At 38.5% G+C, this 26,795-nt stretch overlaps 1 protein-coding gene across 3 annotated transcripts in view; it reads left to right on the top strand.

Annotated features, from left to right (window-relative positions):
* Positions 1 to 26,795, top strand: part of LOC124164869 — a 104,040-nt gene that overhangs the window by 16,675 nt on the left and 60,570 nt on the right. For 2 of the 3 annotated variants that reach the window (XM_046542086.1, XM_046542085.1), the window contains 2 exons: positions 6,049 to 6,305; positions 15,237 to 15,438. The exons of the other annotated variant lie outside the window; for it this stretch is intronic. In XM_046542086.1, the coding sequence (XP_046398042.1) occupies positions 6,049 to 6,305; positions 15,237 to 15,438 (459 nt within the window). The remainder of the gene's footprint in view (positions 1 to 6,048; positions 6,306 to 15,236; positions 15,439 to 26,795) is intronic. 3 annotated transcript variants of the gene reach the window in all.

Raw genomic sequence — 26,795 nt, 5'->3', positions numbered from 1 at the left:
TTTCGTCATTTTATCACTCTCGCTAACATTTAACATTTCCATAGCCACTTTCAAACAACCTGACCTGCACCGTCCATGGCATGGTGTAGTTCTTTCAACTTATCATAGGTCACTGTGAATGCCTTCAAACGAGTCGAATCATGCTGTTGACGGCACTGCACCCATTTCAATCCGGCCCGGCGATGTGCTGTCTACGGCATGAAATACAGACAATGCTACATTGAGGCCGCTTTTAGACAAAATGACTTCACCAGCTGCTGTTTAGGTGAAATTCGAGCGGCTTTCAGACGAGATGACTCTGTAACGCCGCGGCGTGTGCTGTGCCGTTAACAGCGACCGGCGGAAAATTGTTTCATCTGAAAGTGGTCTTATTATTGAATAATGTACATGTTCAGTAATTCTTTGACAAAAGAGCCAGATGCGTTCCGAGAGGTTGTTCGTAAGTTGATAAACCAATGCAAGGGATAGAAAAGTGTGGTTATCCTCCAGAATGCAATGCTACATTACAATTTTGCGTTAGCTCACAGCCACTCAATTTATCCATGTAGTCGCTGTACCGGCGTGTTGAGTAGTTGTTGATGCCCTAAGAACTGTGACAGAGAAGCATGCAAATAAGTTGTCAATTCAAGTAACAAATTAAGCTACATCGCCTTCAAAATCAACATCGACCACTACTGTTTTCAGTGAACGCCTGTTCGTTGCAATATTTCTGCCAAAAAAAAGAATACAGTGGAACCTCGTTAAAGCGTACGGGCTATAGTACGGGTAAAGTACGGGCTAGAGCGAGACCCCCGCTATTACGAGAGATAGCCGAAGCACCGTCGATTGACCCTATAATAAGCATGTTAAAAAATTCGTTTTAACGAGGCCCTTTTGGTGTTGGCTCTCGCCATAGCGAGGGTTTCACCGCCTGATAAACTTACACCAAGATTCCTTAATCTCTGTAATTGCTAGTGATCTGTTAGAAATGAAGTTAATGGAGTGCTCAAATTTATGTGGGAAACTGCAGAAACAAATGCAATACGTTATTTCACTTCACTGCCGCTTAACCTACAGGAACAATAAACATACACCAATGGAATCATTTGAGGCATTAAATAACCACGATACAGTTTTATCAGTTAATTTTTGAATTTTCAATGGAAAATACCAAAATTATAAAATGATTACAAAATGCACTAATTAAGTGCATAGAAAAATGGCTTCGTTGGTTGTGCATTGGCATAATGATTGACAAAACAATGCTTTGCATGATTTTTATTCAGTGTGGCGCTTATAAATTATTTGAACTTATAATTTAGTGATGCAAAAAACATCGCCTTTCGTCTGGATTTATGCTTACATTTATCGGATAGAAATTTATCAGTCGCCGCACCACTCCTGTTCCTGTGTAACTGTTCGCAAAAGGTATTTTGGCTATTATTTGCTCCACCTCCGGTAAAGCGACAACTCGCTATAGCGAGTGTTTATTGGTGCACCGTGGGGTCTCGTTTTAGCGGGGTTTCACTGTAGATTAGACCCAGATAGGGTAAAAATGTTGAATTTTTAAAATCAAAACCTGGTGAAAGAACCAGTGGCTGCCTGATGTAATGTGAAATATTAGTCGATCATGCATTCTTTGACAACATGCTATTTAAACGTATTTGCTTGGCAAAGAAAATTATGGAGATGATCTTAAGTTTATTTCACAGGGCTTTCCTGCTAAGTTACATCTTTAGTCAAGTTATTTTCATTCACTTCTTGTGGTTTTTCATTTAAATTTGCCATTAATTCAGGTAATAAGAGAGTTCATATGTGGAACCGAGCGTGAGAACCGAGAAATGATTGAGGGAGAACCGGACCGGTACATTAGAACCGAAAAAAATTTAAGAACCGACTCATCCTTAAATACAGTAGAAGATAAGTAATCCGCAATACTTGGGAACTGAGGCATTTAGGATTAACGTTATATCCTGTGAATAGATCAGTTACCTAGATGTAGGCAACACTACGACACTATTTTTTCTTAGCGTATGTTGGCATCAGTGGAAATGATGCAGTGTTGAGTAAAAGGTTGAATAATGAGAAAAGTCCAATCAAATTCATAAAAATTTTTGATTTTAGATGTGATGAAAAACAATTCAAAACATTTTAAAAAGGGCAAGTTTCAGCCTGGTGGCTTTCATTGTTTTAGGGCTCCCACCCTGACATATACGGTTCGATTCTCCTATGAGGCACTTTTTTTTTTACTTTTCATTTTACAAAAGCCTGCTGCTCATCATTATTTCCATTATTTTCACTGAAAATTTTATTTTTCAAATGTAAAGTTTTTGCAATGCAACGGCTTCAGATGTTTTCCAATTTTCCCACATGCTTTTTTCTTCGTTGTCAGCCTCAGTTATGGTGGTAGGTTAAAGTCCTTGCTTACTAATCCTCGAATCACGGGTTCAAGTCTCACCTGATTGGTTTTTTCAACATTCAGGACATTGTTGTAGGTAAAGTTCATGTTGGTTTGGTCCCAGAAAAACCTGATGACCAGCAAAGGGCATTGGGATGCTTTGGGATCAGGATTTCCTATGATACAAGGAAGTTGGTAAACACATGTTGAAAACATGCATCTAGAATCTGTAATATCGTCAGCTGCTTGCTTTTTGTTTTCCATCCACAGATGGTGATGGACTGTGGTTGTCTTGCCTGAGGACGTGTATGTTCGATACAAGTTGGATTTGGTATTCATATGAAAACTTTCACTGTGTAAATGTAATATTAATGATCTCTCTTATTTGGTACTGTTTTATGTGCAGCAAACTTCCAATTATGTGGGTATATGTTGGCTAGAAGCAGCATCAATAATCGTAAAATACGAATAATCCAAACTTTTACGTTAATTTCTTGTAATTTTCATGATATCCGTGCATCAATCAATCTATTCATAACCAAGCAAATTGTCATTCATTTTAAATTGCTTTCCAGAATCATTAAGGGCTTTCTTTTCCCGACCACAATTTTTTTTTTGCGTCGATGACATGATTGTACTCCTACTGCCCCACGAAACACCTAGTTTCCGAAAACCACGCGTCCGTGGCTGAGAGATCACAGATTCGGAAAAGTGCTTTGCATGAATGCTTCGAAACCACTGTGTGGCATCAGAAACTACACTGTCAAGCACCACACCGCATAGTCATACCTTGAACAAGTAGCCAGGGATGCAGCTGCTGCGGGACGCGAACCCACAATCACTGAGCACGTTTGCACACCGCAATGCATGGAAAAAAGGAACACGGAACTACCACAAAAGCAACAGGTGTGCGATCTTGCCATTGGGCTGCAGCAGTTGTAGGAAACCAGGGCTTTTGGCAAATTGTCTGCGCAGGTGAGTGCCTGGCTATGACTCATGCTATCTCCAATTCCACTTTGCCCTTTGTCTTTACTTCTACTATTCCCTTCCTCTCCAGTTTCACCTTGACTAGTCGCAGCGTAAACATGCCCGAGTGCGATGAAATGTCAAGTTTCGTTAGGCCGTGTCCAACCGTATGCGATGCCACAGCAATGACAGGGTGGTTTCCTATTATTTTTTTAATGCCTAAATCGAAAGATTATTACACCTGGAGTACGTATTTCACGCTTTTAGATTTTTAAATGATGATATCTATTTTTCGCAATTAAATGAAAAGTGAACATTTTCAAGCGCGCGAAAACGCGATGGCTAAGTATGAATGCTGGGAAAACCCTGTGTGACATCATTCTGGTTCCCGCTGTCGCCGTGTGAGGTGACCTTGGGGCGAGGCTTTGAGCGCTGATACAATGCAGGCTGCTAGCAGGTAGCGGAGTACCCTGCTAGGAGGTAGTGCTTGGCTTAAATAAGGATTATTAATGCCCTATCAAACGAAGAAAACTTTCCAACCTTAGCCAGTATTAATAGGTGATTATTAAGAGATGTTTCCCTGAAGTCTGTGCCTCATGCATGCATTGGTAACCTCAGACGATGTAAAACTCCTATCTACCCGTATAGAAACTAGGTCCATGTGACGTCACATGGAGTGGCATTGCATGGGCGCCAATCTGTCCTTTTTCAAATGCGGTTAAAATTGACCATTGCAGTTTGTCTAAACTGGAATTCCTAAAACCAAATAATTGTGATATTATGAATACACTAATGGTGGGTAACGAATCGCAATCAATGCCATTCGTTTTCTTTGATGAAGGAAACTACCCTATTGCATATTTGCAATACAAAATTAACAGTCATTGAGCGTTGATAACATTTCTCTTAATGTATCATTGGTAAACCGTGGAAGAATCTTCTAAAATTAATCAAGAGTTATAACCCGCTGCTGATAATCATCGTCTGCAATGCTGGAGCTGACGTCCAAGTAAACTTGAAACATTCCTTGTCAGCAAGTAAATAAAATACATAATTCCATTTGACGAAGGGGATTCTAATGGAAACAATAAGGGCGGTATAGCCTTAGGTTAAGGCTAAACACGGAAGGCACATAGTGTGAATCTTCGCCAAGAGATGGAATTACCATTGGGAGAACCTCAGCACCATAGAATAGTGACTACATCTCACATTTCCCAAAATCCGCTATCCTCCACCATCCTATCAGTCTTCAGGCCACTCTTCCAAAGTTTTCCTCCCTTCCGCAGCCCCCGACCCAACAAAGCCTTTGGCACCCCAGGTCATCATTGCTCGCTCAGGTTTCATGTTAGGAAGACTATAAACCCTTCGAAATAAAATATCAAGGTTCCATCACTTTTATTTATCGATTTATCAACAAATCATGAGTTCCTATGTTAGACTGCACCTAAAAAGTGATGAGAAGTTTTTATTACAGCGGCATAATTTTGCTTGAATAACCATAATTATATTACTATAGTTTCCACTAATATATCCATTAATGAAAGTATTAAGGATTACATATATGCAATAATTATATATATGAAAGTAGCAAATTACAATGTATTTTACACATTAGTTCACATATAATTGTGTGTCTTATATTTTCCATTATCTTCTATACATGGCAGTTTAGAAATTGACAAATGAGGATTTTGAAAAAAGTTCTGACTCTATCAAGTAAAATATAAGACATATTTTGTATTCAGCGCACAAAAACATATGGTACTCCATGAACAGTACTTGAAAAACATGATAGAATTGTAAAAATGCAGGCCTGTGTTATAAATAGTATTATTAGACCCAAACAAAAGACGAGACAGACTGGAAATTCAAATGGCACAAATCACTTATCTTCTCGCTAGTTTCTGCCTAGAGAAAAAAGACTGCCTCGCTGCTGCTAGGGAGGCAGAGTTCCCAAACACCCAGAGAGCTCCCACACATCCCCTCCACGGCCCCTACCCTCCCATGCTTTCGCAGGCCCCCTCCCCTTCCTCTCGCTGAGCGGATGAGTCGTTCCAGTTCCCCCTACTCGCTGCTGGCAACGCCCTCCGACAGGTTGTGTTTTTGTCACTTTTATTATTTGATTTATTACTCTGCACATGCATATTTCTTGGTTTTTAAAGTTGCATTGGACCATTACCTTGGATGGAATTCTTTTGTTGTGACTGGTTTTTGCCAAAAATAATACATATATCCAATTAATGACAACATGTAAAACTTACAATTTCCAATTTATGTCAATTTATATAAGCTAGACAGAAAAAATGCAGTGACTGTTAAGTATTAGCGAAGCTTTCACGTCGATAGTATTGTACTCATCACTCCAATGAGAAAAATGGTTTCTCGAGGCAGTCACCTTTCGCCATAAAATACTATAATCCGGGTGCTTTTTCGTGAGATGTAATTTTTATAAAGATCTGTGAAAACACTGAAGGAGAGTGAACTCAGGAGAGAGAGCTAGGATAATAATCTGCAACACGTCAGTTTAACTCCAGCCAGATAATCGGGAGTCTGCTGTATATGTTCCAAGTTTTTAAATCTGAAATGCATGTTTTTTTTTCAATGGAAATATCTAGGTTCATGAAACCAATTGTGTTATGGCTTCAATAAGCTTGGGGAACCAAACTGTGATCTAAATCTCTGCTTTGTTGATCGTTCTTTTACAGGTGATGGAAGAGGAGAGTCTCAGTTTTTATTGGTAGCTCTTAAATTACTATCAAAACTTTTGGCTACTAATCCTACGGCTAGTCGTCACATGGTGGCTTTTGGATCTAGGAAATCTGATTATGCATGTGATGTTTTTTCTGAAGATGGAAAAACCTGTGATGGTGGAGTTTTCTTGATGCTGATATCTTATACGCATATTGAAATACGTATCGAATTTCTAAAGCTTATGATGTTACTTGCAAGAAGTTCTTCTGAGGTAATGTATGAATACATATATTTTCTGTTAAGCTTTGCTGCATGAGGTTGAATTATTTCATCTCCAAAGACTGGATTGTCAAAAACAGTATTACATATGTAGTTATTTAAAATCATGTGGCTGACGTAAGCATGACAAGTGCCACTAATGCCAAAAATTTGGCATATTTTGCTCTAGAGTTTTATCCTTTTTCACATGATTTGCATTCATTATTTTTGGCAATTCATAATATAATATTTCCCTGAGACTCAATGTAAAATGAGTGTACATGTTGGATGTTATGGTTTTGTTTGATCATAACTTGGTGAAGAATGAATGATCACTAAATTGTAATTGTTTTTTGCAACATGTGCCTGCGTGAGTTGTGATGCTATTACATCTTTGAGCCTTATTTAAGAGAAATTGCAGATTTCTGCCCTTACCCATGTTTTTTCCATAAAATTTTAGTCTTAAAATTCCTACATTTTTAATGGTTTAATTTAGAAATTTTGAAGATGGGATATCATAGTGTCACTATGCTTTTTTTATTGATACGCCTAAAAAGATAAGGTACCAAATTCAAGGAATAGAGAAATAAGTGAGATCTTATTCTTCACACTTTCTAACCATTCTCTTGCCCCAGTAGTTGACAAGCCTTCTAGAGGAAATAAAATGTTATACCTTTTAGCGGTGAGCCATCCTAAGTTGATAAAACAAATCGATATTATTGATGGTATAAGTGATCACAAGGTCATTTTTGCAACATTAAAAATTGAAGTAATGTCAGCTGTAAAACCAAAATGCAATACATATTTACTTATTTGATAAATGCTACTTCATTATATTTGACGAGATGCTGAATGATTCATGCAAAATTCATTGCTAAAATAGAGGATAAAAGCACTCATGTATCATGGAAATACTTCTTAGAAATTCTATGCCAAGGAATCAATGAATACATTCCACAAAAACTGAAATGTGATAATGAAGAACCTCGCTATTAAAACAGCAATATTTGGTGGGACCTTAGAAAAGAGAAAACTGTGCAGCTTGTTCAAAAGGACATTATGAACAGGAACCCATCAAGTGAAATTTTCCTTACGCTTTTGGATACAATTTTACAACCGCTGTTGGTAGGATGTGTTTGATATGTTGGATAGGATGATAGGATCTATTTGATATGTTGACGGTGTTGAAAATTTTGTCTGTGTCCTTAGTAAAGTTGGGGTAGATAGGAAGTTTAACATATGTATTTCATAGGATTATCTTTTTTATGTGTTGTCGAGTTGGCGATCAATTGTTTGAATTTGTTTTTTTTTTTTAATGTTAGTGACCATTGAGGTTTGGAAACCATTTTGCTTGGCGATTTCTTTATTATACTGTATTTCCTTGTTGAATGCTGGTGTGTTTAATGGGATGTATTACAGTCTGTGAGCGAGGGAATGGTAGGCTACTAATTTATGACTAGGATGGTCAAATGAGAGTAATAAATACAGTGGAACCTCGTTAAAGCGAGTACGGGCTATAGCGACACCCCCGCTATAACGAGAGATAGCCGATGCACCGTCAATTGATCCTATAATAAGCGTGTTAAAAAATTCGTTTTTACGAGACCCTTTCGGTGTTGGCTCTCGCCATAGCGAGGGTTTCACCGCCGGAAGACTTTCATCAAGACTCCTTAACCTCTGTAATTGCTAGCGATCTGTTAGAAATGAAGTTAATGGAGTGCTCAGTATCAAATTTATGTGGTAAACTGTCGTTCGATAAATATAATGATGACGAAACAATGCTTTGCATGATTTTTATTCAGTGCGGCGCTTATAAATTGTTTGAATAGTTAGTCGTTATTTGAGTAAGGAAATTTAGTGATGCAAAAAACATCGCCTTTCGTTTGGATTTATGCTTACGTTTATCGGATAGATGTTTATCTGTCGCCGCACCACTCCTGTTCCTGTATATCTGTTCGCAACAGGTATATTGGCTATTATTTGCTCCACCTCCGGTAAAGCGACAATTCGCTATAGCGAGTGTTTATTAGTGCACCGTGGGGTGTCGTTATATCGAGGTTTCACTGTAGTTGTTTGGGTGGGTTTTCAAGATGCGTCAAATTTCAACATATTAGCCGATCTTGTGAGGGATTGATCAAGGAAGGAAAGAGTACTATTGTTTCCTTTTTCCATGGTGAATTTTATTGTTGGGAAAAGAGTGTTGAGGTTAGCTAAGAAGTAATCTAGATTGCACTTATTGGAGTTGAAAATGGTAAATATGTCATCTGCATATCACACGTAAATGTGAGGGAAATGAGGGAATTTTTCTTTGGCAATATGTTCAAGATGAGTCATGAAGATGCTGGCCAGGAAAAGGTGATAATTAATAAAACCATGAGGTGGTAATGAGTTCCCCATTGTTGTTCTGAAACCTTGTCTATAGTATTTCCCTTTGTAGTTAAAATAATTTTGGTTCATAACTAAATTTGTTAGTCTGATGTATTCATCTATGATTTTGGGCTCAAGAGAAAGGGATTTGAGCCAGAATTTTAAAGCTACAATTGAAATGTCTATTGGAATACTTGGGAAAAGACAGAAACATCAAAAGAGGCTGTAATTTCACTGTCTTAAAATATGTACTCTTTTGTTCTGTTTAGGAAGTCAATGTTGTACTTCGTGGAATAAGGGCTGGTAAAACTTAATTGTGTAGGAAAATCTCCAACGAAAATATACGGCTTTCGTCTCCCAGGTCAAGAAACATCCAGATGCATGTTTTCGTCTTTATTTGGTAAAAGGTTAATTCTTGGAATCGAGCCCATGAATGGAGGCCAATTTCAAGATTAATCCATCCACTAGTCCTAAAAAGTCCCCCAATTTTTAAGGGGCTATTTGATGTATAAATTGTATGTCCGTTGATCTTATGTTGAGTAATCAGTTTTCAATTTCAGTACAAAAATATGTATCATTGACCTGGAGAGTCATCATCATTAGTCAACAATCCCAAGATTGGTTTGACGCAGCTCTCTATTTCTCTCTCCTATCCACTAATCTCTTCATAACTACATATTTATTCTCTTTTACATCCTTTATAACCTGTCCTATATAACTCATTCGGGGCCGTCCCTTGCCCTTTTTCCCTTCCACTTGTCCTTCAACGATTGTCTTCATCAGACCATCGTGCCTCAAAATGTGGCCATCTAAGTTGTCCCTTCTTTTGAGCTAAGTTTGCTCCCGTTGTATAATTCCTCCAGGTATTCCTTCCATCTCTCGGCTTTGTCTTCGTTTTCAATTAGAATGTTTCCATTCCTGTCCCTTATGCTTTTACATTTTGTGTTTCGTTCCTTGAAATGGTTCCTCACTATTCTATAGGCCGCTTCCACTTTCCCTTGTACGAGGTTATTTTGTACGTCCTCACATATGTTCCTCATCCACGCTTCTCTGGCTTTCCTCGCTTGGCGGCAAATCTCCTTCCTTATTCTCTTGTAGCAAGCCTGTCCTTCCACAGTATTCGTATTCTTCTACTTTCTCCGTTCTTTAATGAGGTCTAGGATTTCATCCGTGATCCATGGCTTTTTCTGAACACATTTTCTTCTCCCTAGAACTCCTCTAGCGGCCTCCTGAAATCCACTTTTTATGGTAGCCCAGTTATTCTCAACTGAGTTTTCAGACTGATCTAGTCCTATCTTGCGCTCCATTTCTTCTTGAAAGGCCTGTTGATTTTTTGGCTCCTTAAGTTTCTCTAATTGCCTGGTGTTCTTTGCTGATTTCTTCAATTTCTTGAATTTCAGATGGCATTTCATCATCACTAGATTATGATCACTGTCGATATCTGCCCCCGGGTAGCTTTTACAGTCCTTTATCTGGTTTCTAAACCTCTGCTTCACTAAAATATAGTCTAGTTGAAATCTTCTTTTGTCTCCTGGCATTTTCCATGTGTATCTTCTTCGCATGTGATTCTTAAATAGAGTGTTGGCAACCACTAATTTGTGTTCTGTGCAGAACTCTAGCAGCCTTTCTCCTCTTTCATTTCTATTTCCTAATCAATATTTTCCAGTTATTCTTCCATCCTGGCCTTCGCCGACGACAGCTTTCCAATCACCTAAAACAATAAGGTTTTCTTCACCCCTTACGTTTTTGATTACTTCCTTTATATCATTGTAGACGTCTTCAACTTCTTCATCCTCGTAGTCTGTCGTAGGCATGTAGACCTGTACCACTACGGTATCTACCGGCTTAGTCTCTATCTTCACTATAACTATCCTTTCATTGTACTGTAGGAAGCTTTTCACACCCATTCCGGCACTCTTCCTGAGCATTATCCCAACCCCAGCATTACCGTTCAGGGATCCTATGTGTATAATCCTATAGCTTCCACTCCAAAAGTCTCCCTCCTCAGGCCGTTTCATTTCGCTGATTCCTAGCACGTCGATATTCAGTCTTTCCATTTCCACTTTAAGGTCTTCTAGCTTACCGCAAGTTCTGAGTGATCTCACGTTCCATGTACCTATCCTCATAACTTTGTCACAATTGACCGATGTACCCTCTCGGGTAGTCCCCGCCCGGAGATCCGAATGGGGGACTAGTTTACCTCCGGAATTTTTTACCTGAGAGAATTCCATCATGTCAGACAATTTAAAGTTGGAGTAGCTGCGCCTCCTCGGGATAATAATGGAGACTAGTGGTTGAAAAGCCTTAACTACCGCAACTGTTATGGTTGCCTTCCAGTGTCCAAAATATTTGAGATGCTCTATCATTTATTTACTCTAAAGGTATATCAAGCAATGAGATCATAAGTTTGTGTAAAGCATCTAGAAAGCTTCTGGGGTGCTAGACCTTACCCTTTTTCCATGAATGCAGTGTGTAGACCTAAGAAATTTTGCCCTTTATCTTCTTAGTGACAATGGGGAATTCCACTGAAAATGAATGATTATTTGTTCAATAAAAAAATATCCTTCCCGCTGAAAATTACAGTGAAAGCTGTTCTTCTCTAACTTATTATTCGTAAAATTCCAATTTGAATATTGTATATTACCTAATCTTGCGCTAAAAACGACCCATCGCCATGTTGGCTGAGCATGACATCAAAGTCCAGTTCAAACAATAGGTTTACGTGGTGCCAATAGACTATTTGTCCCAGTTTTAGAAAAACCTTTGTATCTCTCTATACAATTAATTTTTTTATTTGTTAATTCTATCATCAGTCATATGAAATATTTATCCTGAATAATTGACAGGTTTAAAGAATGTATGCTTAATGAAAGATCCAGCACAATCTCGACAAATAGTGCTTATTACTTTTTCATCCTCCTCATCCACGGCGATTTCCACAGTGTGAGATTATTGTTCTTACTTAATGTTCTGGTGCACCTTAGCCCCAAAAGTCCAAACGCTCAAATTTATTAACACTTGGGGGCCTATTACGAACGAGCGGGCGGTACGCTACCGCGGGGCGGAGTTTTCGTTCGGTATACGGTATCATACCGTCCCTTGCGATTACGAATGGGACGGTCGGAAAGTCACTGCCGGGCGGTGAGTACGTGTCAGGGGGTCGGTAAGGAGCGATGCGGCGGAAGTGACGTTTGTATGAAAAATTCTGAGCTCCTTCAGCCCGAAAATGGTGTAGCCAATGGCAAGGGCGTGCGGTGTTCCAATTCCGCGGCAACTGTTCCTAGCAGACGAATATTTCGGCAAGAGTTGTTGGCAGTCGATAAAGACAATTAGTGGTATTTATGGATTAATAAGGATGTGTTCTTCGTTAATTCACCTTAAAAGTTTGACAAATGAACGAATTTTGCTCCTCAATTCTTACTTATAGGATAAAAAGTTGAATTAAAACAATAATTAGCAGTGACTTGCGGAAGATATCAAAAAATCACGTATGAGCAGACGCAGGTAGTGACAAATTGCATGGCAGACCATCGAAAAATTACGATAGAAGTACTTTTAGGGCCAACGGGCAAGGTGAACCACCAATTCCATTAGAGCTTTGACCGAAATGTCCATTCTTAAAAAATATATGAAAATCCACCACGAATACTTAGCTGGAGAGCCTTAATCACAGACAATATGACACTCAACATCTGTGAAATGACAAAATATCTGTTGCTCTGCATTCCTTTCGTGTTAGTAACGGGGTTTGGAAACCTAATGCAAATTCAGAGACCAAGAAAGGCACTTTTAAAAATAATGAAAAATAACTTTTTGGCTGTTATCTATGAAAAGCAATGGAGAATTAAAAAACACAAGATATTCACTTCTGGTTACAATAAAATTTTATTTCAATATAATGTGACAGAGTTTCACCATTTCTTTGGTTTAATCACGGGTACACAACCACAGCAAAACAGTCTGCCCACAATAAACATGTGAGATCGCGAATCGGTTCCGCGGCAATCACACACACAGGCTACAACTTATTTCAATATTTCAGGTAAAATCCACAATCGATACAAGCTCACACCATTATAAATAATGGTAAATAGGCAAATACGATCATCAAAAACTGGAAGTCACTACCATTCTTATATTCATCACGTAAACATTACAATCAAGAGCTCGCTATGATGAAAACAACTATTTAATCACTGATTTTAGGCCTCACATTATCATACGCAAGTGGCACAGGTGACTTTTCTCACTACAACTCCTTGGTACGAAATTGATATACTAGTATAAACAAATTTCACACATGGCTTTGAACTTGATAGCTTGATCGTGAAATGTTATCTCTGCGGTGAATGACGAAGGTATAAACGCCACTGACAATCTTTACATTACTATCAGACACTTCTCGATAGCGTAAACCACTGTTTAAAAACCAACCACAATGGAACAGTGATAACTACAGCTCTTGGCAGATGTTTGTCAACCTCGTCAAACTTTGTGCATTACAACCACTGGTACTGTGATTAACGGTAGTTGTCACATTGAAAATAACACTATTTTGAAACAAAAGATGTTCGTAGAAATCTCCAAGCAGCGAGCAAAAGTTACATTCACCTCACAATTCAAGCAGTTATAACATTGAAAATAACACTACTTTGGCACAGAAGATGTTCGTAGAAATCTCCAAGCAGCGAGCAAAAGTAGTATTCACCTTGCAATACAAGAAGTTGTCACGTTAAAAAAATAATATTTTGCCACAAAAGATGTTCGTAGAAATCTCCAAGCGGCGAGCAACAGCTGTATCACCATACAATACAAGCACAGGCAGTCCTTAACGACGAATTTTCCGGCACCTATGAAGAAATGGAAGATGTTTTTGCATATAAAAACAGAGCGGACATTAAAAAACATCCAAATTGTTCTAATTAAATAAATGAATGAGGGTCAACTTACAATCAACGTATCCATCTCCTACGGCCGTGGCTCAGACGGCTACAACGTTGTTATATGGGTATTATAAATTTTTTGTTCAACTGCTCCAGTTTTATATTTTATACGCTTACTCAGACATTAATATAATAAATAACACAAAATATGATAGCTTCCGAGTTTCTATCGTCGGATATTTTGTTTTAAAAACGCCAGCTCGACCCGAAAAATGTAAACAGACGTCCGCCATTAGGGGGTCGGTATCTCACCACCGGGGTAGCTGGCCGTGGTATCATACCGACCCCTAAGCCGTGGTATGATACCGACCGGTGGCCACTCGTAATCGCTCGGGGGCGGTAAACGCGCTTTGGGCCGGTATGATACCGCAGGCGGTATCTCACCGCATGCGGTGAGCCGTTCGTAATAGGCCTCTTGAACCTAACAAACTGCTGAAACACCATATGTCTCTCTTCCAGACTTTAGGAATGCTAAATAAATCGCCGTAAAATATGATCCGTTGTATTTCTCCAAAACGTTAACTTCATATATTCCAATATTGCACCGAGTAAACATTAAAAGCAATGAGTAAATGACAAACCAAGCTTTAGATTACTAGCGAGCGAGATAGTTGATTTAATATATGTTACATTTCAATTTTGTGGCTTCTCAACTCCGTGCTGAGAAATTTTCATTACTGGAGAAGAAATAAGCGGCCATGAATAAATCTACCTTCAGAATGTTCCCAGAATGAATCTTTACGAAGTCCGAGTCACCCATTGCGTAATACAAGCACCGTAAATTTTTTAAACTATTCACATCTGTTTTTCACACACCCTTCATGTTATGAATCAATCGTCGTAGATGTTTGTTATCATCGTTACTGTTTTGTTATTGCCATGGAGCGAGTCTGCTTACTTGCATTCAGTGGCGGATACAGATGGGGGGCGCAGGGGGTGCGCGCCCCCCCCTTGCGGGTCCACCTGTATTGCCGAACATTGCAAAACCACAATTGTAACTTTTTATATCATAAGATGGCATTGTGTTTTACATGTTTATAATCACTTTAAATAAAATTTTCATATACTTTGCCTGTGACTTGATCATCTTTTATTACGATAAAAGTAAAGACAACTCAAGATATGTTGCGCCCCCCCCTTGAGTTTTTTCTGTATCCGCCCCTGCTTGCATTCTGACGTTACAGGGCATTTATGTAGCGCAAAAGAATTTAGTAATTTTTGCGAACTTTGAAGCTATGTAGCAACAAGAATATTGAGAATTATAAAGTCATATTTTGCATGCGTTAATAACTATAACTTACTTATCTAAACTTGTAAAAAAATTACCTTTTTAATTTTATGAGAGCACCCCATTGTTAGTGGTTGAGGGTGGAGGGGGACAAGCTTTGGTGGTCCATGGTGCTGTAAATGACCCAATCATGTGGGAATTTTGGTTCAAAGTCCTGACTTAGCAGTCTTAGATGACCAGAGTATTTCATATTTTCTCCTTTTCCTAAGAATCAGGTCGTCGTAAGAGACCCTGCAATTCTGCTATTGATAGCCGGTGTCATTTTCTCCATTAAAATGGTGAATGAATATCACTTTTTCTCGAAAGAGATCTGTTGTAGAACTTTATTATGTATGTTATATTTCAGATAATCCGTTACTTGCTAGAATGCCGATTTTACTTGGCTGTATGTAACCGTCTTGAGATATGTGTGTATTTCTGTCATCTGCTTCCTCCAGACAGCACTCAGTGGTCAGAGGTTCGTCTTTTGGTCATGTTACTTTCAACTATGTCTGAAGGAATAGAAGTGAATCTGGCTGAGCTTCCTGGATGGGATCGTGTTGAGAAAGGTGATTTGCTTGGACAGCCATTTGGATTTGTCATGGGTGTAGCCTGAAAGAGGTGGAGGAGGTTGTTGCGTTAAAAATGAAGTTGTTGGTATACTATTTCATCCACAATCCACTGGGTAGATGTGATGCCTTACCACCCCCCATGGTACATCCTAGTATGAATGCTGGCCATGCCCATGCTTCATTTGTTGATTAACGTATTCGCTGCAGGCCCACCAGCTGGTTTCTCCCTGCATGACTTATTTACTACATATTTTGCTTCATTTTGTGGCTGTCGCCATTTAGCAGCATGGGAAGTTAGAGACGTAAAACTTGGTGTGTTTATACTTTGCACGGTAACATACAATGTGCCACCAAAACTTCAGGGTGTCCCTCCCATCAGTCCTCACCAGACTGGATGGTGATCTGCAAAATGGGGCACTTTGTCCACACTGATGATCATAAGAAAACGGTCGACTTGCAACTTTGTGTGGTACTCTTACATTCATTAAGTTGCATATCCCCTCTCTCTGGCATCACTTCACAATGGATACTGACTAACACAGAAAAAAATGGAATTGGCACTCCATCTGACTCTGGCCTCAGCTTGCAACAACTCGTGGCAGCCACATTCTTGAGAGACATGCATAGTGAGAGGGTGTGTGGCGTGGTCCCTACCTGCAGTGGGCCTGAATGTTCCGCCACTTCCCCCTCCCATCTATCCCCTAAGTGTGGCACCACCTCTGGGCAGTGGCTAATAGCTGAGCCCAGAGGCGACCCTCCCAGCGGTGGGTCAGGATGGAGTGTACCCACAACCCACAGACTGTGGGTCCCACCACAGTCTGAACAGTCAGGGAAGGGAGAGTTAGCTCCACTGGGACCGTGTTAAAAGAAATGACATAACCACTCCCAATGCATGTGAAATTATTAAACTTTGGTGCATGTCCTAATTAGATTGGTTTTTACTTTGTTTGTGTGAATAATCTCTGGCTGTAATGACTTTTAATGGATACATTTAAGTTGCATGTAATAATGATACATAATGCCCTTTCAAGTCCTATAAAATATCTTTGAAATTTTTCTTTGGGGAATAAATTTGATGAAGCAAACCCAGTTATATTTTCTATGGTGCCTTCTCTAACATAAATGGCCAAAGCAGCACCACAAAGTCATTCTCATTGGGTGGACCTATAGTAAGTAATGATTCAGAAGATTGCTGCTACTCGCCTCAGCACTACTGTGTGGTGTAGTTGTAATTGCAGATAACCTTCTGTTTGGGCAATTTCTTAGCTGATTTGGCTGTGAGAGCAAACAGATGGATTAGTGGAAGAGCGTACACACTTGACGGATTGGTGGCCTTGTTTAGGGACTTTCAAATGAGCTCACTTTCAAATGCTATCTTTGCAGGTGAGGGGGGGGGGGGAGTTGGAAAGGGCACAGATCCTTTGACTATGTTAAATGTTTTTGACTTAACTTAGTGGAACCATTTCAGTAAACTCTCGACTATACAAAGCAGGATATTACGAAAATTTCGATATTATGTGGTGAAATTGCGTTCCCGGCAAAAAGCCTAAGGTAATTACATGGCACTATTCGAAAATACAAAGTTTCGAAATGTTTTGAAATTATGAACTTTGGGCTCCGTCCCCAGGAGCAAATAGGATTCTTTCATACAAACAATGGCAAAATATTTGTCAACAGAATTAGTTATTCTGGCGAAAGCAGCAACGGTGAATCAGGGCTTCTGGCTGGTGCATCAAAATGTGAAATCGTGAATGATACAGTAGACTCTCTTCATTATGAAGTTCAAGAAGCCGAAGTTCACAGCACCGAAAAACTGGAGGTTCGTAATAATGAAGTTCGTATGAACTTTTATTTTAGGAATCGCCGAAAAAAAACAGTATGCAATAAACGTGATTAAATTACGTGCAAATGTATATAAATTCATTTAAGTTTCTCAATAGAAGAATGTGGCATGATGCTATTGAGTGTCTATATCTTCCTGAATACATTAAGTCTTTGATATACGAACTAGATGCATTCAAAGACCTTGTTCGTAAGTTGATAAACCTACAGTCTGGCCGCTGAGAGTTGTCCGATGACAGGCAGAATGGTTTAGGTCGGAGTAGGGGGCAAGATTGCCAAGTAAGAAAGGGAAACGCCCACCTCTCACATGTAAACAAAAGAAGCAGCAGTGAAGAAAGCAGCCAGGAGGGAATATGAGATGCGTGAAGGATCATCCAAAGGAAGAATCCTTTGTTTCAGTGGTGATTCGAAGAAAGGGCTTGTTTTGGTGGCTCAGGCTTGTTTCAGTGCTTCATATGCATGCGACAATGTTGTATGACTAGGCGAGGGTGTGAGGTGCATTTGGGGGACAGCGATTGGCTGGAAACCATGCTGGTGCAGGGTTTTCTGCCCCTTCTATTGTGCTGTCATCGGACAATTCTCGCCGGCCGGACTGTATGCCAGGAATCAAAGAGTACGATTATACTGCAGAATGCAACAATGCATCACAATTGTTTGCTAACTCACAATGGTGACGTACTGATCTAGCTGGGCGTGCGACGCAGCCATAGCCGAAAAAAAATAGCTCCCCGCTGTAAGGACAACGGGCAAAATGCTGAACAGTTCCTAAATTCACACCGGAATCAATGATACTTTGTTCAGATTATGCCCAAAGTGCGAGTTCCTCTACACCACACCGCGTAGCATCGGCAAAATCAAAAGGCGAAAGGAAAAAGATAAAAATTTGAAATTTTTGAATGCTCGTATTTCTGAAAGTTCTTAAATCGAATGTGTGTAAGAAGAGGAATAACTGTACGTCCAAATTATGAGTGGCTATGAGTGGGTCACCATGACTCCACTGGAATGAAGCTTATTGTATGATGTTGTATGTACACTGAATGAAGAACCATAATTGACGCTCTTGGGCACAGTACACGAGAAGAACTTGTAAGCAGCGTGATTATTAAAACTTGGAGTAGGGTATATCCATCTAAATGCCATTGCTTATTTGTGGAACTTCGTAATAAAGTTCATTTTGTAACTGCTGGGACCAGGACTGAAGTTGCGCTTTCATAAAAACGAAAGTGCAACTTCAGTCCTGTTAACTCTTGTCCTTCAAGTTATTTTTAAGGGGGGTAAGGTCGGGGGAAATACTGGGGTTATCAGTGATGAGAGGTGGGGAGAGGTAGCAAGGATATCACGGATGATGCCATAGTTAATACATGAGCCCATATTGAGGGCAAAATGGCTCCTCTATTGCCAATTTGAATGGGGATTTAACGATCCTGTGCATTAAGTTTTCGCATAAGCTTCTTGCCCTGCTAACTGACAAAGCAACAAACAGTAGAGAGGAAGAAGAGGCCGGGACTATAATCATCCATTCATTAAGAAATTATGATCTAGACTCACAATTTGATTCCCATTTATGCATGTTGGACATCGTGGTGGAAGCGTGATGGAGAAGAGCAAAAAGCAAAATAAATCGCCGATTTTTTTGGCTAATATCTTTTCCTCTATATCATTGTTTTCCAGAATAAACAAGCTAAATATCTTAAATATTGGGCGCTATTTACCACCAAATTATTTTTCAGGCTACTGGTAGTGAAGAGGCACTTCCAACTCCAACCATGATCTTTCTCTTGACACTCCTACCCGTTACCCCATTCCGAGAGATATTTCTTTCAAATCCTTTGTTTACTCTCTCCCACCGCCTTTTGCTGATCTTCGTGACACCCAACTTGCACGTCCCAAACCCCCCTCTCTCATCGTTTCCCCCCCCCCACCCCCCCTTTCCTTTCTAGGGTGATGTAGCTTGAGTTCAACAACAGTGAAAAAACAAGCCCCCCAAACGTAGTCTCAGGCAACACTGGAAGCCCCCTTTACCTCCCAACCGCTGCACCTCTCGTTATCCTGCCCCCGCTTCCCAGGCCATACCCATCTCACTCTTACCTACCCCCACCCCCTCTCAATGTTTTGCGGAAGTGGAGAAGGCATCTCTCCCGGCAACAGTTTCCAATTGGAGAGATGCAGAGCAGAATTATTTTCCATTATCGTGGAAATGAATAGGGAAAGGTTGTTATCCACATTTTATTGGCTGCAATGCGGTGTTTGTAATTTCTCTACATATGTTTATTCTGTCCTGGCTCCCGTGAGACTTTGCTGATAAGCCTCCCTTCCCACTCTGGTCACCCAAAGATACCTGCCTCGCTAATCCCAGAATTAAACCCTAATCATGCAGCCAAGTTAGAAAGCCAGAGTTGCGTTTTGGGGAAAGCTAAACAAAAAACCAGCGTTTTAATTAATTATTTTATCTCCATGGGGTTAAAAGTAGCAATCTGCTTAATATTCGATAAAGATTAAGCAAAAACATGACGTCAATCTGAAATTATGAACTTAATATTTTTTTCTAAATACACCAATGGATGAAGTTTGCCATGAAAGAATATTTGACTTAACCGGGATTTGAACCCGGATCTCCCGATTGCCGGTCAGGAGTGTTAGTTAGTTATACCACCAAGCCATTTTCTCAGAGGGAACTTTGGGATGGGTTTTCCGGATGTTCCTGCAGTGCTTTAATATTTTTTTCTTTTAAACTACTATAAACACTATTAACAAACTTACATGAAGCCAGAAATATGTCGTGTTTGAGCTCATTATTTTCTAAATATCATGTAGATTTATAACTTTGCAATGTTGGTTTACTTTCGTGAACTCTTGAAAATTCTACATCAATACGATGGCCTTCTATAGTTTTCCAGATTCATTCTTCACCGTATTTAAAATACTTGTATAGAAAACAGATCTATTTAGTTTTACCACTAGAAATAGGTGTGCCAAAGACAAATAAATATCAGCACAGAAGGGAGAAAAAACACTAATTAATGATCGAATTGAATTCTTCTCAGGTTTCTGTCAGGTTTAGGCGTTCCATCTACCTCTCTGCCAACGTTTCAATCGAAGAATTACCACTGCCATTGTTACCTACTGGTTGTGAGGTGGTGTCATGTTTATAAAATTGTCTCTCATCTTCTCTGCAGACTGATAAATTGAAAGTAATTATTTGCTTTGTCCTTTTCATGCTAATATTTATTTAAGATTATGGCGTGACTTATTTTTAGTGATTAAACTAAGAAAATCTTTTCTCTATATCAATAATACTTTGCATAATTTTCAATACATGGGAAAAAAAACGAAAACTAAATGAGGTTAAGATACAGGTTTATCACAAAGGTTCACATTCACATTTTTGGGAATTCGCACTGGTGAACCAACATTTCACCTAAATATCTTGAGAAATGGTGAAAAGTGTGTTGTAGGATAAAAATGAATGTGGATAATAATGGTTGTCCCTTTATTTCCCCAATAATGGAAGATGCTTTCTCTCCAGCCTTTCTTTGGTTGAAACGTTGCTTTTGTGGGCGATAAAGAAGAGAGGTACTCTTTAAACATCTTAGCACCTCATATCCGACATCAACGGCTCTGTAGAAAATAATATCCTTCGTAATTTATGATTGTAACAGAATCATAATGAAAATAACTAATTAAAAAGATTGCATATTCTCCTGAAAATTCGGAAGGAACTACAAATAATTACGTACGAAGGTTATTTTGGAAATGGGCTACGACTCTTTTTTTATCTTCTAATAGAGGGCAACGTAGTTGACTGGCCAGCTGTGGTGGAAATTCCGTATGTGTTGGAGACAGGGATGGGTATGATTCGTCTTCATGAATCACGAATCATGATTCGCAAATCACACAATGTGATTTGTGATTCGAATCATTTTTTTTTCATGATTCGTGAACCGTGAGTCGACTCTTTTTTTACTAGTTGAGGTGATTCGTGAGCCGAATATTTGTGATGCAGCTCACGATTTTGTGACGAATCACGAATTAATTTCACTGCTGGAAACGTATGTCATTCTTTCACCGAAAGTTACTGTATGCATATAAGTCAGAAGTGCAACCACACGGATAATTCAAACTTCAAAAATATATTTTACACTGTATCAAGTTATTTGAAGTTTTTAATTTCACATCCCTTGGCAGTATGCTGAATGCTATGATAGCCATGTTTTTAATTTTTTTTGTCTTTGACAATCTATAATATGGTGTGTCCAGGTCGTCTTTATGCCTGGTGTGGTGTGTATGTACATCAGACCTACACATCAAAGTTTTCAGGTTATCTTTGGCAAATTTGAGTAGCTCATTTATATAAAGTGAAAAGACAGTCATAATTACTGAATGCAGAAAGAAAGGCTTGCAGTGATCCTTATGCTTTAAATTGAATAATGTCCGTATGGCTTTCTTTTGTAACAAGAGCACCTTACTTGCCTTGGGAGCATTATCACACAGTATAATACCGTAACAGATGTGACTTTGAAAAAATGCATAATGCACATTCATCAATACTGCCTTTGATACAATAGGTTTTAGTTTTCTGAGAAGATACGGAACTCTACTGATTTTATTACATAATTTATCAATATGGGTATCCCAAGACAGCCTCTGGTCTAGGTCGAAACACAGGACATTGACTGAATCTATTTCATTGTGTTTTTCTTTTAGTGCGAAGGTGAATTTTAAGGTTTTACTCTCATTTAAGTATAGTTCATTGCATTTGAACCATTCACTAGCCCTGCTTAACATATCATTGGCCATTTGGATTGCAATATTGTAATCTTTGTTGGATGTAATTAATTGAACCTTTAGCCACGAATTTTCTCACTCGGCTGGAAACCCGAGAAATATTCATCCAAGTTTTGTTTTGTTTACATACATTTTTAAAGCAATTTTTTAACCATATGTAATCCAGGGCTGTATTTAATCTGAAAGAACTTGAAAGTACAATTAAAGTGTTCAATATTTTCCTTACCATCTGTTATTGTTACTAAAATACTACTGGTGTAGAAAAAAAATCATTGATGCTACATGAGGACATTGCAAGAAAGGTGAATGAACATAACATTCCAATGTTCAGCATGGCTTTCAAAAGAATGAATCATGTGAAACTTGACTTACTCTCCCTTCCCACGATATTTTAGTTAGTGGCGAAAATAATATTCCAGGGGATTTTATATTCCTTGATTTCAAGAAAGCTTCTGATAAGGTGTCTCATAGCAGGCTAATTTTGAAATTAAAATCGTATGAGTTAGGCATTAATAGTATATCATGGATAAATCATTTCCTGCATGATCGGATTCAAAGAGTTGTTTTTGACAGTGTTACCTCCCCGGCAATTGAAGTCACATCAGGTGTCTTACAAGGTAGTAATAATAATAATAATAATAATTCTTTGTTGGTTCCAGGACATGTGGAAAACATGTATAGAACAAGTCAAGTATGTACAACACAAAACAAAACATAAACAATGAAAGTAAAAATTAGGAATTCAAATGCAATGACATATACTCATCAACAGAATAACAAGAATTGCTCACTAGATACAAGTACAGTTTTTTCTTAAAGGTGCTCATAGAGCATATTTCCCTTAACTCTTTCGGCAATGCATTGTAAAAACTCACTCCAGCATAGACAGGGTTTTTACAATACATGTTTAGATTATGGGGGACAATCCTGAAGTTTTTAGATGCTCTCGTGTTGTAATTATGTATATCACCATTTACTCCAATCTCGAACATGCTTTTGTATTGACAGATAAAAACTATAGTTGAAAATGTAAAAACTATACATGGTAATGTAAGAATACCCAGAGATTTAAAATGCTCCCGGCAGCTACTTCTACCAGAAATACCTTGAATGATCCTAATGGCCCATTTCTGGAGTCTAAAAAGCCTAATACTGTGTTGAGAGTGGCCCCAGACCACAATTCCATATTTCAGCCTACTATGATGGATATACGCATGGTAGACAGAAAGGGCCGTGCTGTGAGCGATTTGATCCTTCTAAGGAGGTAACATCCAGATGCCACTTTGGTACAAAGAGTATCAATATGAATTTCCCACGATAATGATTCATGCACATATAGTCCCAGGAATTTTGTTTCAGTGGAAGAACTTAAAATTTTGCCATTTACCCTCAGAAGTGGAGTAGAGGTTATTTTCTTTTGATGTGTATGAAACTGAATAAATGTAGATTTTTTATCATTTATGACCACATTGTTGTCATCACACCATTTACTCATTGCATTAATGTTTCCTTGTACTACATCATAGTTAAAATACTTTGAGGAAAATAAATAGGTTGTATCATCTGCATACATGTAAACAGTACCACCATTAAAATATGAGGGAAGATTGTTAATATAGATAAGGAAAAGAAGAGGACCCAAAGTGTGATAGGCTCACTCCTGTTCCATATGTTCGTAAATGATATCAATAATGTGATCTAAAGTAAGCTTCAACTATTTGCCGATGACGCAGTAGACTACAGAGAAATTCTATGCCCAAATGATTTAGAACATGTAAATGGTGACCTACAAGCAATTGAAAAATGGTGTTATACATGGTAGTTAGAATTAAATGTTTAAAAATGTGCAGTAATGAATTTTCCGTAAAAGAATTGTTCTCCTCTTAGCACTTACCAAATAAGTAATACATAATGAATAAGCAAACATGGAATCCATTAAATATCTTGGAACAAGACTGACACATGATCTTTCCTGGGGTAAACACATGTGTGATTTAATGGGTCAAGCTAATCGTAAACTGGGATTCATCAAAAAGAGTACTGGGTAAATGTGACGACCATGTACGAGAAATCAGCTACTTTTCCGTGGTTAGATCTCATTTGGAATATGCTGCAAGTGTATGGGATCCCTAGAAAATACGTCTAAATAGTGAACTCAAACTTGCGCAGTGAAGATCGGCAGGGTTTTTGAAGGGGCAGTACTCTAATTATTTTAGCGTAACCAGCCTATTAAATGAATGAAAGTGGGAACCATTGTCAGTTTGCAAATTGAAATGTAGACTTCATCTCCGAAATAAAGTCCAACATCATATTGTCAGTGATTATGTTAAAAATATTTTTCAGCCCCCGAATTTCTATCAAAGACTGACCATAATAAAAAAATAGATGAATTGATTGCCAACCTATGATTCTAAATTCCTTTTTTCCTCTTACAATTAGGGATATGAATAGAGGTTAATATGTCCAACACGAGTGAATCAATGTGTATCATAGGTAGCTCCATGTTGGTTTAAGGACGTGAAGGTAACCCAACTAATGGCATATTTTTGCATTTTTACTTTGATATATTTATTTTTTTAATAGTGCGGTGTAGACTAGTACATTATTGCCAACTCTTTTTCATGCATGATATGTAGTGCATGTTTGGTGAGAATTCACCCCCTACCACACACCTTTATTTTGGCCTGCAGGATGTTGATGTACAGAAATTCTGGTAATTTATGATATCCCGTTGATTCACACTGCATCTACACAAGTTTTAATTAACAGGCGAAAAAATTGGTATAGGTTCCCAATTATGGGACCAATGTTCATAATGTGACCATTACTTAGTGTTATTGTCATTTTGAAATGGCACAATGATTTTCCTTAAAATATGATTCGTGATTCGTGAACCGCACGAATCATTTTAATGAAAAAATCACGTGATTAATGATTTGAGATTTGAATCAAATTTCCAGACATGAATCGTGATTCGTGCTTCGAATCTAATTTCTTCCATGATTCGTGATTTGTGGCTCGAATCAATATTAGGTGATTCGTGCCCAACCCTGGTTGGAGACAAATATCTATCTTATGCATAGATAATAATTACTATTTGCTATTGACCATAAATTTCTAATATTCGTTTCTTATATAAAATTTTCAATTTGATATTTGATCAAGTTTTCTAAAATGGGCAGGAATTTCTTTAGCGCTATGATTGTTAATATTTAAATATTAAAAAATGGGAAGTTTAGGGTGGTATAATTATTTGCACCCGTGCACGTGACTGCATACAAAGTCACTTGTTCCTGCAGTGCTTTGATCTTTCACAGCATAAAATCAATAAGAAAAAGCATTATTCAAGAATTTTAGGGTGAATAACCACCAAAAACATTAAAGAAAAGGCCACTTAAGACAAAAAGAGCTGTGGAAACAAAAGCAAACATTTTTTTGTGACTTATGAAAAAGGTTTGAAATTACGAAACTCGATATTACAAAGTGCCAATTTTCCCGGTCCCGCTGACTTCGTATAATCGAGAGTTTACTGTATGTATAGGAAAAGAAAAATCACTTTGAGCATTCCTCCCGACAAGTGACAATGGTTTCGTTACTTTTTTCATTATCAAGGTAATGTTACCTTGATAAAAGGCATAGTGTGTCAAAATCATGGTCAGTAATTCATTTTCAGTGCAGAACTCACAAAGTCAATTTCCCGACTCTATGTAGATGGGGGTATTGAATGAGATATGTGGAAAATTTGACATTGTGTAATGTACATTCAGTGCAAGCTCATTTTAGTGACTATGGCATGTAAGGAGGATTGTATGTATTATTTATTTATCGAATCATTCAAAAACAGCCAAAGTGGCCTGTACGTACATTGGATAGACAACTTAAAATCTGCAGCTTTAACAAATATAAAATATAAAAAAACTATAAAATGATCCTACGATAAGGAGTAATTGGCAGTGTAACATCAAAACACCTATGGCTATCATGCACAAAATTTGGTTATGCCACGATATGCTCTTGTTATTATGAGCTATATCGCTTTAGAACTGTGCATGTATCCAGTTACCTTGAAAGTAAGCAGGGGCACCTATTTGACTAGTAATAGCAAAAATCATATCTCCGAAAACTGGATTTTGGCACTCATTTTCCCAACCATTAAGAGTCTGTTAGGAATACATTGAAGTAACAGCTCCGATTAAATCCCCATGTCACAGCTCAACTAAAAGACTACCTGGGCACTGACAGATCTGCAACATTAAGGCTACTTTAGTTTGTTCTGTAAGAAGGCCCAGTCTGCATGCTGAGCTCCCTTTAGTCAATTGGAGGCAGTGTCAAGAGATCACCAAGGCCGTGCATCCAACTAATTGGTGCTCCACAGGGCACTGTAATTGACTCCATGCTGGAGCTGAGCTGAGATCTCACCACAAACTAATACATTTCCTACTTGTATTGTTAGTCAATTACAAAAATACTGCCTGACTCACTTGTTCCACATTAAAAAAAAACCATTGAAATGAGGTTTTGAAGTAGGACTTCCTCTTCTGGTTAATTCTCTTCAGTTGGAGCACTTTGCATATGTTAACCACCAGGTTGGGCAATAAATGGAAAGTTGGTATGGGTAAAGGTTTGAATGAGGAAGGCATGAAGGGGGGATCAGGTGGCACTTTGTGTGAACACGGAGGGTGGGTGGGAGGGAGTCGTGTGGCTCTTGCAGTGGGTGATGGGAAGGC

Source organism: Ischnura elegans, chromosome 9 (genome assembly GCF_921293095.1).
Source record: "Ischnura elegans chromosome 9, ioIscEleg1.1, whole genome shotgun sequence".
NCBI classification, from domain to species: domain Eukaryota; kingdom Metazoa; phylum Arthropoda; class Insecta; order Odonata; family Coenagrionidae; genus Ischnura; species Ischnura elegans.
Note: the sequence above shows the minus strand (reverse complement) of the source record. Positions and strands in the feature narration are given on the sequence as shown.